Below are 11,993 nucleotides of genomic sequence, written 5' to 3' on the forward strand. Positions count from 1 at the left end.
AAAAAAAAACTCAGCCTCTCACCGGTGGCTGCCAGTGAAATTTTTTTGTAACAGTTTTTTTTTGTATAGGAGAATATTGCAAGAAGTGGTGGGGGTGGGATTTGATCCCACAACCCCTTGGCCATTTGGACCAACAAAAAGACAGATGACCATTGGGCCATAAAAAACTTCTTAACTTTATAATGCAAATAAAAATATAAGTTGACTTTTTTACTGTGACTCCAGCCCGTGACAATAATTTACCTCAGGATGACAAGTCTTAACTGAAAAATAACAAGTCTAAATTTGATATTAATAAAAACAACTTTTCTTGATATATAACAAGAAGTAACATGTATGTTAATTAAAAATGATCATAATTTATTTGAAAATGACACGTCTTTACTGAAAAATAACAAGTCTAAACTTGAGATTAACAATGTGTCTTTTCCTGATACATAACAAGAAGTAGCATTAACAATATGTCTTCTACTGAAAAATGACAAGTCTAAACTTGAGATTAACAATGTGTCTTCTCCTGATACATAACAAGAAGTAGCATGTATATTAATTGAAATGACCATAATTTATTTGAAAATGACACATCTTGTATGTATCAGGAGAAGATATATTGTTAATGCTACTTCTTGTTATGTATCAGAGAAGACACATTGTTAATCTCAAGTTTAGAGTTGTCATTTTTCAATAAAGACGTGTCATTTTCAAATAAATTATGGTCATTTTTAATTAATGTACATGCTACCTTTTATTATGTATCAGAAAAAGGCATATTGTTAATCTCACGTTTAGACGTGTTATTTTCCAGTAAAGACGTGTCATTTTCAAATAAATTGTCATTTTTAATTAATATACATGTTATTTCTTATTATGTATCAGGAAAATTGCTTTGTTAATATCAAATTTAGACTTGTTATTTCTCAATTAAGACTTGTCATCCTGAGGTAAATTCTTGTCACAGGCTGGAGTCATAGTAAAATAGTCAACTTATATTTTTGTTTGCATTAAAAACTTAAGAAGTCTTTGATGGCCCAATAGTCATCTACTTTTTTGTTGGCCCAAATGCCAAGGGTTGTGGGATCAAATCCCACCCCCATCACTTCTTGCAATATTCTCCAATACAAAAAAAAAACTGTTACAAAAAAATTCCACCGGCAGCCACCACACCAGTGCTCGGCGGCGGCAACCAGTTGCCGGCGGTGGCTGCCGACCGCCAGTGAGGGGCTGAGTTTTAAAAAAAAATAAATAAATAAAGGTTTTTGTCATTTCACTGAATTTCAAAATTCCAATTTGGGAAGACTTCCTTCATTGTCATTACATTTCCTTAACTTCCTAAATTAGAATTTCAGATATTCCATCTTCTTTATCTGTCATTTTCCCAATAATATAAAGCATCGATATATAATTTTTTTAAAAAATGGATTGAATATCCACGTGCAGGACTCGGTTATCTTGTAATTGGTCTAGAAAAGCAAATTAACGATCATATTAATAAAAGAAAAAACTCAATAGATAAGAGCGTCTTGGGTAATAAATGGGCATTAATATGTTAAAACTGGAGTTAAATTAATGAAAATCTATTTATACATAAGGAACGCGTTAATATTGATTTATTGATTTATTGATTTATTGTTGGCATTAATAAGTGAAAGAATTGTTTTCCCTGTAAGAATTTTTTATTCGTCAGATTATGTATTTTAATCTTTTAAAAAAAAAGCTGAAAATAATTTTAGTTCTTTAACTTTATATAAAATTTTATTTTAGTTCCTTCAATTTTAAAAAGTAAATTTTTAGTCATCTAATCCTAAAATTATTAACAAAAAATAATAATATTAAATTCTTAAATGCTGACAAAATATTACTAAAAACTAACATATTAAATTTAATATTTAAAATAATCATGATTGTTACAGAAAATCATTATTTAATATTAATAATTTTAGAATTAGAGGATTAAAAATATTTTTTTTTTACGGTTTAAAAAAATCTCCCGACAAAAATATCGATTGCGAAAAAAAGGTCGTTCCCAAATGCCAACCAAAGAGATTGCGCCATCGCGCGGGAGTTAACGGCAGGAAACCGACAGGTTGAGAGTGAAGTGGGAATCCATCTATGGAGGCACTTCCCGGTTCCTCCCTCACTTCTCCTTCCCCTTTTACTACCACGCCATTTGCTCCTTCAAAACGTCAACGTCGCCGTCGCCGTCGAAATCTTCCTTTCTCCGTCGAAGCAGAGCAACAAGAAATTCGGGTATGCACGAATCGGACTTGCCGCAAACAGGGCTCATTTCAAACCCTAGAAACCCTTTCCGGTCTTGCTCCTCCTAACGTCGCTGTAAAACCATGCGGGTGTTTGGGAAAGTGCGGTGCTGGTCCCAACCTTGCGGTCCTGCCGGACGGTCTTATCGTTGGTCATTGCGGAACGGCGGCTCGAGCGGCTGAGGTCATGATGGGTGTGGTTTCTATGGAAGAAGGTTCGGATTCATATGATGCAAAAAAGAGTTTAGATGCGCTTGCCCTGAGGAAGAGAGCTGAAATTGAGTTCGAGAAGCAGAATTTCACTGAGGCTGAACTTCTGCTCTCACAGGCACTCCATCCTTTACGAGCCTAAGTGTGAAGTTTACTGTTTTAATAACATTCATTCTATCGAAAAGTTAGATTTCTTCTTTTGTTTTTAAGAAAAACTTATAGTAGTTTTGTAATTAACAGCTCAATTTTTTATGGAGTTAGATCGGAGTTGAGAAGCTATATTGAGACTGATATTGTCGGGGTTTTGGACAGTGCAGGCTATCGAATTAAAACCATTCGGTGGTATACACGTAATATATAAATGTAGGTATGTGGTCACAAACTTCAAAAAATTTTTTCCTGCGAAGGTTTATTATGCTGGCCCTGTATAACGTCGTGAACTGGTGTTCTGCTCGATTTAATGGTTTTGTAATTTGATTTCCTATCAATTATTTTCATCTCGTCATCGTTAACGAAAGAGGCATTTTTTGTTGCCTATTGTTTCAGAAGATATAGCTCGCCAAATGTTTTACTGTTTACTTGCTGCCAATTTGTCGTGAGGCATAAGAAAATATAGTTTTCCCTTTTCATTTCTTATTGAACATAGTCATTTATGTCCTGAAGAGTTTCAACTTCCACTTTGTTTACCATGATTTGCATGTTTGAGACTTCTTCTCTACTGACATTCAGGTCAGCTGTAAGGTTGGCATTGAGTAACTATTCTGGAGCTCTAGATGACGCAAGGGAGGCTTTGGAATTAGCGCCTGAGTATGCTGAGGTGAGGCAAACTCTTACTAAATTTTTTATGAAAACAGTTTCATGGCATTCCAAATCATGGTGGTTAAGTATGATATTTAACTCATTAAACGCCACAGGAAGAAAATATATTCTCTGGGTTACATGATCGAACAGTTCTCTAGAAATCAGTGGTTCCTGGACACTTCACTGCTCAAGGATGCCCGTTGAATCCCATGGTGTACATGTGTAAAGATGGGGCACCAATTTGTATTCCTTTTCAATCTCCGCACACTCATAACATGTAATTATACATTAAGATCCCGTGAAGGCCATAGATTGAGTAATCCAGTGTTGTTTTGAATTGGCTATTGATGCATTTGAAATACTCAATCTAGTAAGCAGCACGAGGGAATTAATTTGTTCAGACCCTCTAAAATCATGTTTGACGGATCCAATCTTCTATTTAAATTATCCATGTAAAGATGCTGCTGGTGAACCAAGAGATTGGACCTTTGGTGTAGCATAACTGCTAGTGAAATGCTGCAATTACAGCTGACTTGGTGAAGTTTTGAGTGACATTGAGTATTTTTGTTTTGACTTCCACCAAAAGCTTGATAAATAATTTCATCAAGGGGATTCTGCCCTTCATAAAGCTGAGAAGCGTAGCAATATCCAGGAACTTATCTCAATTAGCCAGGATATGATTTTCTTGTTTCTGTAACAGCCCTGATATTCTAACTATTAGCTTTAGTTGCTTATCATCAGTTTGAATATTCGTTTTAAATGTGGTGTTCTTTGCTCTTACCCAATAAATTTTTATATGGATTTAATTTATTAATTTATGATTTCATGACTCCTGCCAAAATGAAATGTACTTCAATGGTTTCGGAGCATGTCACTGAAATAGATTTTGTGATTTTGCAGGCTTATCTCTGCCAAGGTGATGCACTTTTGGAATTGAAGCAATTTGATACAGCAGAAAAGTCATATTTGGCATCTATAGATATAGATCCTTCAATCCGAAGATCTAAATCATTCAAGGTGGCATTCAATCTTTACACCATTTAGACATTTAAATCACTTGTATTTCATTTATCTTATAACTGTCTGCATCCCTGTCTATTGAATTTTGCTTGAAGGTTGATATGGCAAGACTTGAGATAACTTTTTATTATTTCCCTCGGTTGAGGGCTGACTTCTATTAATAGTTTCCCGTGGCAGTATAATTATTAATCATTGATAGTTAGATATTCTTGAAAGATAATCCATCGAGCTTAATCTTGTGAAAATTGATTCTTTGATGCATGGATAAAGCCATCACTTCTTTCTCATTCATGCTATGTGTTTGCAGGCGCGGATCGCAAAACTTGAGGAAAAAGTTGCTGCTGCTAATAAGTTATGAGACGTACCTTCTGAACAAAGGTGCAATCTAATCGCACTGATTTCAGGGTGATTTGATTACTATTTTCCAGGTATAATGGGTCACTTGCGCCAGATTTAGGTCTCCTTTACTTTCTCATGCTTTGCGATGCATTCTGAAGTACCTCCAAGAAAATTCCATATATTTTCTCCAGCTTAGTTCTTCCAAAGCAATATCTAGCTTTACTATTACTTTAACCAAAGAAAAATCCAGATATTGGTAGATGGATAAAATGTCCCCCCCCCCCCTCCCAAAAAAAAAAAAAAATTGGACCTATCTTACTGGCATCCGCAGGCCTTCAAGTAACAGACTTATCAAATAGTGAAATGATTAAGTGTTGCAATGACTTAAGATGCTTCTTTCAATGAACTATTTGATCACACAAGACCCATTCTCTTGGCAAGATTTTGGGGTTTAACCTGATGTTTGAGAGCGACCTGTCAATATATTCCACATTACAGGGGAGAGAGTTTGTTTCCCAAATTTGTATATCTGTACTGTACTGAACTTTTCCTGGTCCCGTAGAACTGATGAAAGAATATGAAATTTATTCAAATTTACCAATTCAATGTCACTTTTTAATTGAATATCAGTGATGGAATTTAATTGGGCTGAAATGGAATAATTTCTGCCCTGAATCAAATTGTGCTTCGGGCTGGTGGTTTATATAGTTTTAGATATTAATGACTTACCCATCATCACCCTCAGTTGAGTATGGTCATTGCTTCCTTTCTTCTCATTATTTTTTTAATCGCATTTAATTTATTTCCTTTGTCGTTCTTTTGTTTTTGTTTTTTTGTTTTTAGCGTTATTCATCACTATTTTGTTTTTTAACCTCAATAGAATAAGCCTTGTTTTACACTTCCCATATTCCAAATGAAAAATCCATTAATTTGGTTGTATTTTCTTTTCAATGCTCAGGCTTTTGCTATCTAAGTTCAAGTTCAGTGGTTTCAAATTTAACATGTATAGCGCATCTGGAGGAGGTAAACACTGCACAACTAGCGCGCGCACGCACACACATGTATATGGGATGATTCGTCTTCATAGGAGCAAAGAAATTTCTTTGTATATAAACATCATCTTTAAATATGGCTAAACAAAAGCAATGCCATAAAATTACCAAAGGAACGCTCTAAAAGAAATCATGTGTTGAACACTAAAGAGAACTATGACTGTTTCTTAAAGGCTCAAGCATCTTGCTTGAGCTGGACAATTAAAATAAAAGCAGTTTAGAAGATTTCATTTAACGTTGAAGTTTTAAAGCTTCTATAGTCATTTTTCAAAGAGAGGTATGAGCAGAAAGAAATCCTTTAAAAACGAGGCTAAATCGGCCTTGGGAATTCTAAAAAGTAGTCGTATTTGAGTTGATAAAATCAGGGAGCAAAGGGGAAAAACAGAAGCTATTTTACTTTTACCATAAGATGAGGTGTAAGGATCTTAAACAATAAGAATCTCTAATAAAACTCAAACGTCCTTTCCTAGTCATCCTAAACAGACCATAACTGACTTCCTAGGCACTAACAAAGTGGTCTCCATGCAATAAGTGCAGTAGAGCATGTTGTAAGAGCAGACAGTTAGTGAACTCCCCTGCTAACTGTTTCCTCAATGCCTGGTCAGATAAAGGAACACGTTATAAATCCTAGAGAATACAACTAAGTCGGCTAGAAAGCCTCATTTCATGACCAAATTTTGAAGAACTTTTTTTTTGGGTGTGGGGGACGAGAGACAGACGACGAAAACAAGAGAAACGGAATTCAATTCTCATCCAATACGATCCATTCTTTTTACTGACACCAATCAACTAATTATCCAACTACCTAACCGCCTTCCTGTTTTTATTCTTAACCTTGTCGGCAAATGTTGTTGTGAGCTAATATGAGTTTTAATGTTTTTAGTTATTTCCTTCGCTAGATTAATACTGATTTTGAATAATTCTCTTGAATTCCTATCTTGTTAAAATGGTTATAGTTTAGGACTTGTGCTAAAATACACTTTCTTGGATCTGGATCAGTTATTTATTTATCTTTTTTTTATATTGGAAATTACATTCATTTGCCCTTTTGCTGTATAAGTGTGCATGGTTCTTCGAATGGTTCTTGTTCATGAGCATTCACATGAGATCATTTTCCTTTTAATCTTTTCTTTATTGCTTTGAAATCTAAGTTCAAGTTCAATGGTTTCAAATCTAACATGCATAGCACATATGGAGGAGGGCAACACTACCCAACTTGAAAGGAAACACATTGAACTGAACGTTCTGGGTACCAAACATAAAAATGAAAACCTGATCCCTAGACATCAAGATATTCCCATATTTATTGGTTTTCTAGTCCAAGCAAATAAAATTACAGGAAAATTATTTTGAACAGTGTTCGTTAAATCCCTGGATATCAAGACATTCCCATAATAATAATCTCGTGTATTTTGAAAAATGTCTTTATTGGTTCGGCTTCGTAGCTCATATTATTGGGAGATTTTCTGTACCCAATCTTTAACATGTAAAGAACAACAGTCCAAACTCCAAAGATACAAAATACTAACTTCGGTCCTAATAATAGGCATTATTTATAAACTACAAATGAAGTCTTGTAATTAGGACTAGAGAAAGTACTAAACCCCAAATCTTATCCGACCAATGAAGACGAACTTCATTTATATTCACTTTGTTTTATTGGTAAGCAGTTTATAAATATGCTACTAAACCTGCCGCGGATCAAGGAATAAAGCAATGTTTGGTCAAATTCTAAATAAGGCTTCCCTGCGTCGACAAAAAATGACCTAATATTTCCTATCAACATGTTTACACTTTTGCACATTTTCACCTTTTTTCCTGCTGAAAAATTTGCGCATATTTGGGATTAAGCTGCGCATCAAGCAGCTATACCTACATAGCACGATAAGACAGAAAACATCGGAATTTAGTTTAGGTTATTAATTAAATAAGATGGCTAATACTAGGCTAAGGAAAAACTTTTAAGAAAGGAGCATTCAACTTGTTTAACGAAGCATACCATGGTTTGGCTCTCGATTTGTCGAATTGCTCCAACAAAAATAGTAAACATGCTTGCCTCGCATTGAATGGCTTTGATAGCTCACCCAAAAGAGAAAAAGAAATATCCTAGGAATAATAGGATGAATCATGAGGTTATAGCATGTTCATCGAATAATTTGAAACAAAAGAGGAAAAATTAAATTTGAAACTACACTTTTGCCCTACCTTAGACTTTGCACATTCACAGGGTCGCTGAACATCATCCAGAAGATATTGATCAGCAGCTCTTAGGAGATCCTGAGCAATATCCAAATTGACACCTCTGGTTCCTATATAAATAAATCTAAAAGTGCCACAAGGAAATCAAGTCATGTGACAAAAGATGAAAAATCTAGAAAGGGATCGAAAATCACACCTCATCATCAATTCAAAGACATCCCATTTAATGTTAGGAATCTGAATATCTTTGGCTTCCCTTTCCTGCATTTGCATATTCAACCAACATCAATGTGGTTATTGGCACTTAGGCCCCAGTTTATAAAATTAATCAAAAGAAAATAAATTATGGACATTAATCAATGCCTGCCCTGTAACCACCATCAGGCATTGCTCGAAATGCATCAGAAGGGGAGACAGATGTGGCTCTAACAACCAACGAGTGAAGTGCCATTAAAGCCTCGTGTTTTTGTTTGATGTTTGTAGATTTTAGAAGATCCAGCAGGAACTTAAGTCCTGCAAAATTCAGTAGCACATTAAGTGAACATACTTTAGCATCCAAACAAAATAATGTCCAGACCACAAATGAATCATGTTTTACCATTGTTGTCAACAAAAATCAATTTCCGATCATCAGGGCCACATAGATGAGCAAGAGCAAGAGCCATGCGTCTTTGAACAGCCTTTTCTCCAAAACGCATAAGATGCAATAGCTGCTTCAGCACCTGTTAGAGAAAGGAAGCTGATGAGTCCCATCCAATGTTGAGAACAAAGATTGAAAGAAATAATAGCTAGACTATAACATAATGTGGATATGTAATTTAAACAGATAAAAGAAATCGATAATTTGCAAGAAAACTCACACGTCCATGCATTTTCTTCTCTAATCTTTTCATTGTCTTTCCTACCAACGCTTTAGCAACCTGCAAGCCACATAAGACTTGTGAGGTATTGATAAACCAAAGAGAACGATTTCTATAATATATCTTGGCAAACAAGAAATTTATCATCTTGGAAAAAGTTCCATGTAGGCCTCTTATTTTTATGTTAATGAAAAATAAATGAACATACCTTGTCTTTAAAATCTCCATCCTGTAGTTTTTGAACACCACCAGCCTTAACAATATCCACAACACTGTCCTATTAAGGAAAAAAGTTGGATGATTATGAAAGGGAAACACGCATTGATGATTCAACAAGGAAGCAGGCAACACACTTCACCTCATTATTAGCAAGACCATACAGAGCAAAGGCTACATATTGTCCGAGATGCCCATTCTTAGAGCAAAGAAGGTTGACTAAAGGCTCTATACCTCCATTATAAGCAATACCAGCTTGATTGTGTGTGTCCTAAAGCAAGCATCACAAAAAGAACAAAGGAATATGAAAGAACTGGCCAGAGATAAGTCTTACACGTAATTTTATATTGCTCACTTGGTTATATCAGCATTAGAATTAAAACTTCAAGTTACAAATATATAGGCCCCACTTGTCATTACGTTTAAAATCACTTATAAGCACGTTCACATAAATCGAGACAAAACTGCTCTCAAGTACTAACCTCATATTATGTAAATCACGATCGAAAGTTTACTTATAAGTCATTCCAAATGGGCCATAAAAGAAAATACTCACTTGCTAATAGCTTAAACCTTTTAAACTCTTGAGGCTAGCCACTGATAAGTATTAATAACTAATGTCATCAATGTTTATATTCTTTATACAGCAAATTGATCAATGTAGTAATGATCACCTGAGCCAATCTCACTAGTGCAGAAGCCGACATTTCTTGAAGCTGTGCATTTGGAGACTTAAGCATGTCAATCAGTGGCTGGATAGCCCCTCTTTGAGCAATATGAACCTGTATGAAACACAACCTTATGTGGTTGCTGGTTATGACCCCAAAAAAAAAAAAACATGGAGGACATAACAAGAGCATTTTATAAAACCATCTAAATGCAACACACATAATGCAATCCACCTTACAATCAGAATCTGTCTCCGCAAGTAGACTAATTAAAAGAGCTGCGTCTCTTTAACTTTCCGAATAGCAAGATCTGTCATTGAAATTCTGAACTTGAGAAAAGTAATTTAGAGAGTTTGTAGGGCAAATCAGAAGTCCAGAATAACGTTACCTAAGCAACCCAATTACAGGTTGTAGAGCACCAGCTCGAAGAACTTCCCTCTGTATGTCAGGAGAAGACCGGACTAGAGTTGCAATCAACCTGCAAAGTTCCGAATTGAGCTGGCTCTAGAAAAATCACAGCATGGGAAAATTAAAAAAAAACAGAGGACAAAAATAAAAATTATTTTAGGGCCTAACCGCTCCACGATGTGTTGCAGCATCCTTTGATCCAAGCATTAGTACTAGAGCAGGCAGCGCATTGCATCCGACAATCTGCAATTAGTGATTCTTATCATTAACAATAACTAAAGCATAACGATCTACAAGAGAAACCAAGTAGCCATGCAAAGTCATCCACCTGCTTTTTGTTCTCATAGTTTTTAAATGCAAGACTTCGCAAGGCCCCTGCAGCTGCACTTTGTACCTTTGCATCATCATATTCAAGCAACTCAACAAGAGGAGGGATACCGCCTTCCATCCTGAAGGCACAACAAACCTTTGAGAGAGGCAATATAGTATTCAAAGAAATTAATTATGTTTCAAAGGCCTGGAAAATAGAATACCCAACACGGGTTTTAATGCTGTTATAGTCGACCGTAAGGTTTGTGATGGCATCAGCTGCTCTCTTTAAAAGGCCAGAAAGTGCCGGTGAATTGTTATAGGTCTTGTGCCTCTTTAACAAATCAACAAGACAGGGCAAAGCTCCAGCATCGACAATGCGTTGTCGATGCTCTGGCTGCTCAAGATGAAGTCCAAAAGAAATCATTTCTGAGTTAAAAGACATTTTGAAGGATTCATAAGAAATTGAAAGCGGATTAAAAAATGGGTTCAAACCAACATCGTCATCTGCACTAGAACAACGGTGACAAACTTAATGTGCATTGACGGATGAGCAACATAAATTAAACAGTTACCACAGGCATCCCAGACGACCATAAATGGAGAAGTTCATGATCGAAGCCAAAGGTTTATGTATTAATATTGATATAAATTAAGGAATTAATTAATATTAATAATTTCTATGACTTTCAGAGTGATTCTTGAATCTTGAGGGAGAGACACAGAGAGATAAAGCGCAAGGCTGCATTGCTGAATTACTTTACAAGCAAGAAGCCCAAGGACCGCGACGCATCCGTCTTCCACCTCATGCTCGTAAGGCTTGGGAACAACATCACCTTCTCCAACTGGTTCTGTTGCTTTCAGATGTTTTAACAAAGCAGGAATGATTCCACAGTCCAATGTACTATTCCTAATCACCTCTGCAACAAAGAGATAAATATCACAATGATGCACTAAAGAGTAAGCAGCAGTACCCAAAACAATGAAGAACCCAAGAAATCAAAGTTGGAAGCATGGGATAAGAAAATTAAAACAAGCAAACGGTTATGCAGGCATGAGTACAAATATGAGTACGTATAATAAAAGGCTCAAATGGTTACCATTATATGCGAGTCCCCAGAGAACATAAGCAGCGTGCTTGGCTGCGAGGCGATCCGACCGAGAAGATGATAAACGGGAGTAGAGAATAGTGACTTGCGACGCAACTTCATGAGGCTGATCCATGGATGTTGGGAGGGCAGAGAAGAAAATGAAGTGAGAATTGGAGCCTAGGAGCGCAATCTCATATGCCTTTTGTTATTGGTTTTTGTTACGGGGGCGCTGCCTCCCGGAAAATTACCGAGAAGAACCAGCTGAAAATTATATTTACTCCGTATTACAAATTACAATAGATTATAAAAATTGTAATTATTTGAAAAGACTAAATACTGAAATATAAATTCAGGTAAAAAAAATACTGAAATATAAATTTAAATTTAAAAGTACTACGTTTTCCCTGGCCAAATATTCTGACTCTCCTTTTATCTTCAGCCTTTTTGAAAAGAATGGTAAAAACCCTTTATTTTATGATTATATCATTTGTTTTTAACTTTTTTTTTTTTTACAAAGATTTGTATCCACCATATCATCAATATCACTTAATTATTACATCAATAT

At 35.6% G+C, this 11,993-nt stretch overlaps 1 protein-coding gene and 1 pseudogene across 2 annotated transcripts; one reads left to right on the forward strand and one right to left on the reverse strand.

Moving 5' to 3' along the window:
- The first annotated feature begins 2,101 nt into the window (after positions 1 to 2,101).
- LOC114760451 (tetratricopeptide repeat protein 1-like) lies at positions 2,102 to 5,912 on the forward strand. Of its 2 annotated transcripts, XR_003742058.1 has the most exons (6): positions 2,102 to 2,583; positions 2,783 to 2,832; positions 3,195 to 3,282; positions 4,167 to 4,283; positions 4,594 to 4,714; positions 5,584 to 5,912. XR_003742058.1 is itself a non-coding variant. In XM_028949707.1 (5 exons), the coding sequence occupies exons 1-5, from the start codon at positions 2,110 to 2,112 to the stop codon at positions 4,642 to 4,644; spliced, it is 780 nt and encodes a 259-aa protein (XP_028805540.1). In that variant the 5' UTR covers positions 2,102 to 2,109; the 3' UTR covers positions 4,645 to 5,305. The 2 variants fall into 2 exon arrangements, 1 of the variants encoding a protein (XP_028805540.1); XM_028949707.1 differs by lacking the exon at positions 5,584 to 5,912 and having other exon boundaries at positions 4,594 to 5,305.
- A 327-nt stretch (positions 5,913 to 6,239) lies between these two features.
- LOC114760457 (ARM REPEAT PROTEIN INTERACTING WITH ABF2-like) lies at positions 6,240 to 11,561 on the reverse strand (annotated as a pseudogene).
- Positions 11,562 to 11,993: the final 432 nt, after the last annotated feature.

The sequence above is a fragment of the Neltuma alba genome, unplaced genomic scaffold (assembly GCF_004799145.2).
Source record: "Neltuma alba isolate B1F8T4 unplaced genomic scaffold, ASM479914v2 tig00010980_pilon, whole genome shotgun sequence".
Lineage (NCBI taxonomy): Eukaryota > Viridiplantae > Streptophyta > Magnoliopsida > Fabales > Fabaceae > Neltuma > Neltuma alba.

Excerpts from the sequence above, each read along its gene's own strand:
- LOC114760451 (XM_028949707.1), top strand. The coding sequence starts at position 2,110 with ATGGAGGCACTTCCCGGTTCCTCCCTCACTTCTCCTTCCCCTTTTACT. Across the intron at positions 2,584-2,782 it reads CTGAACTTCTGCTCTCACAG|GCTATCGAATTAAAACCATT; the intron begins GCACTCCATCCT and ends TGGACAGTGCAG. Across the intron at positions 4,284-4,593 it reads GAAGATCTAAATCATTCAAG|GCGCGGATCGCAAAACTTGA; the intron begins GTGGCATTCAAT and ends ATGTGTTTGCAG.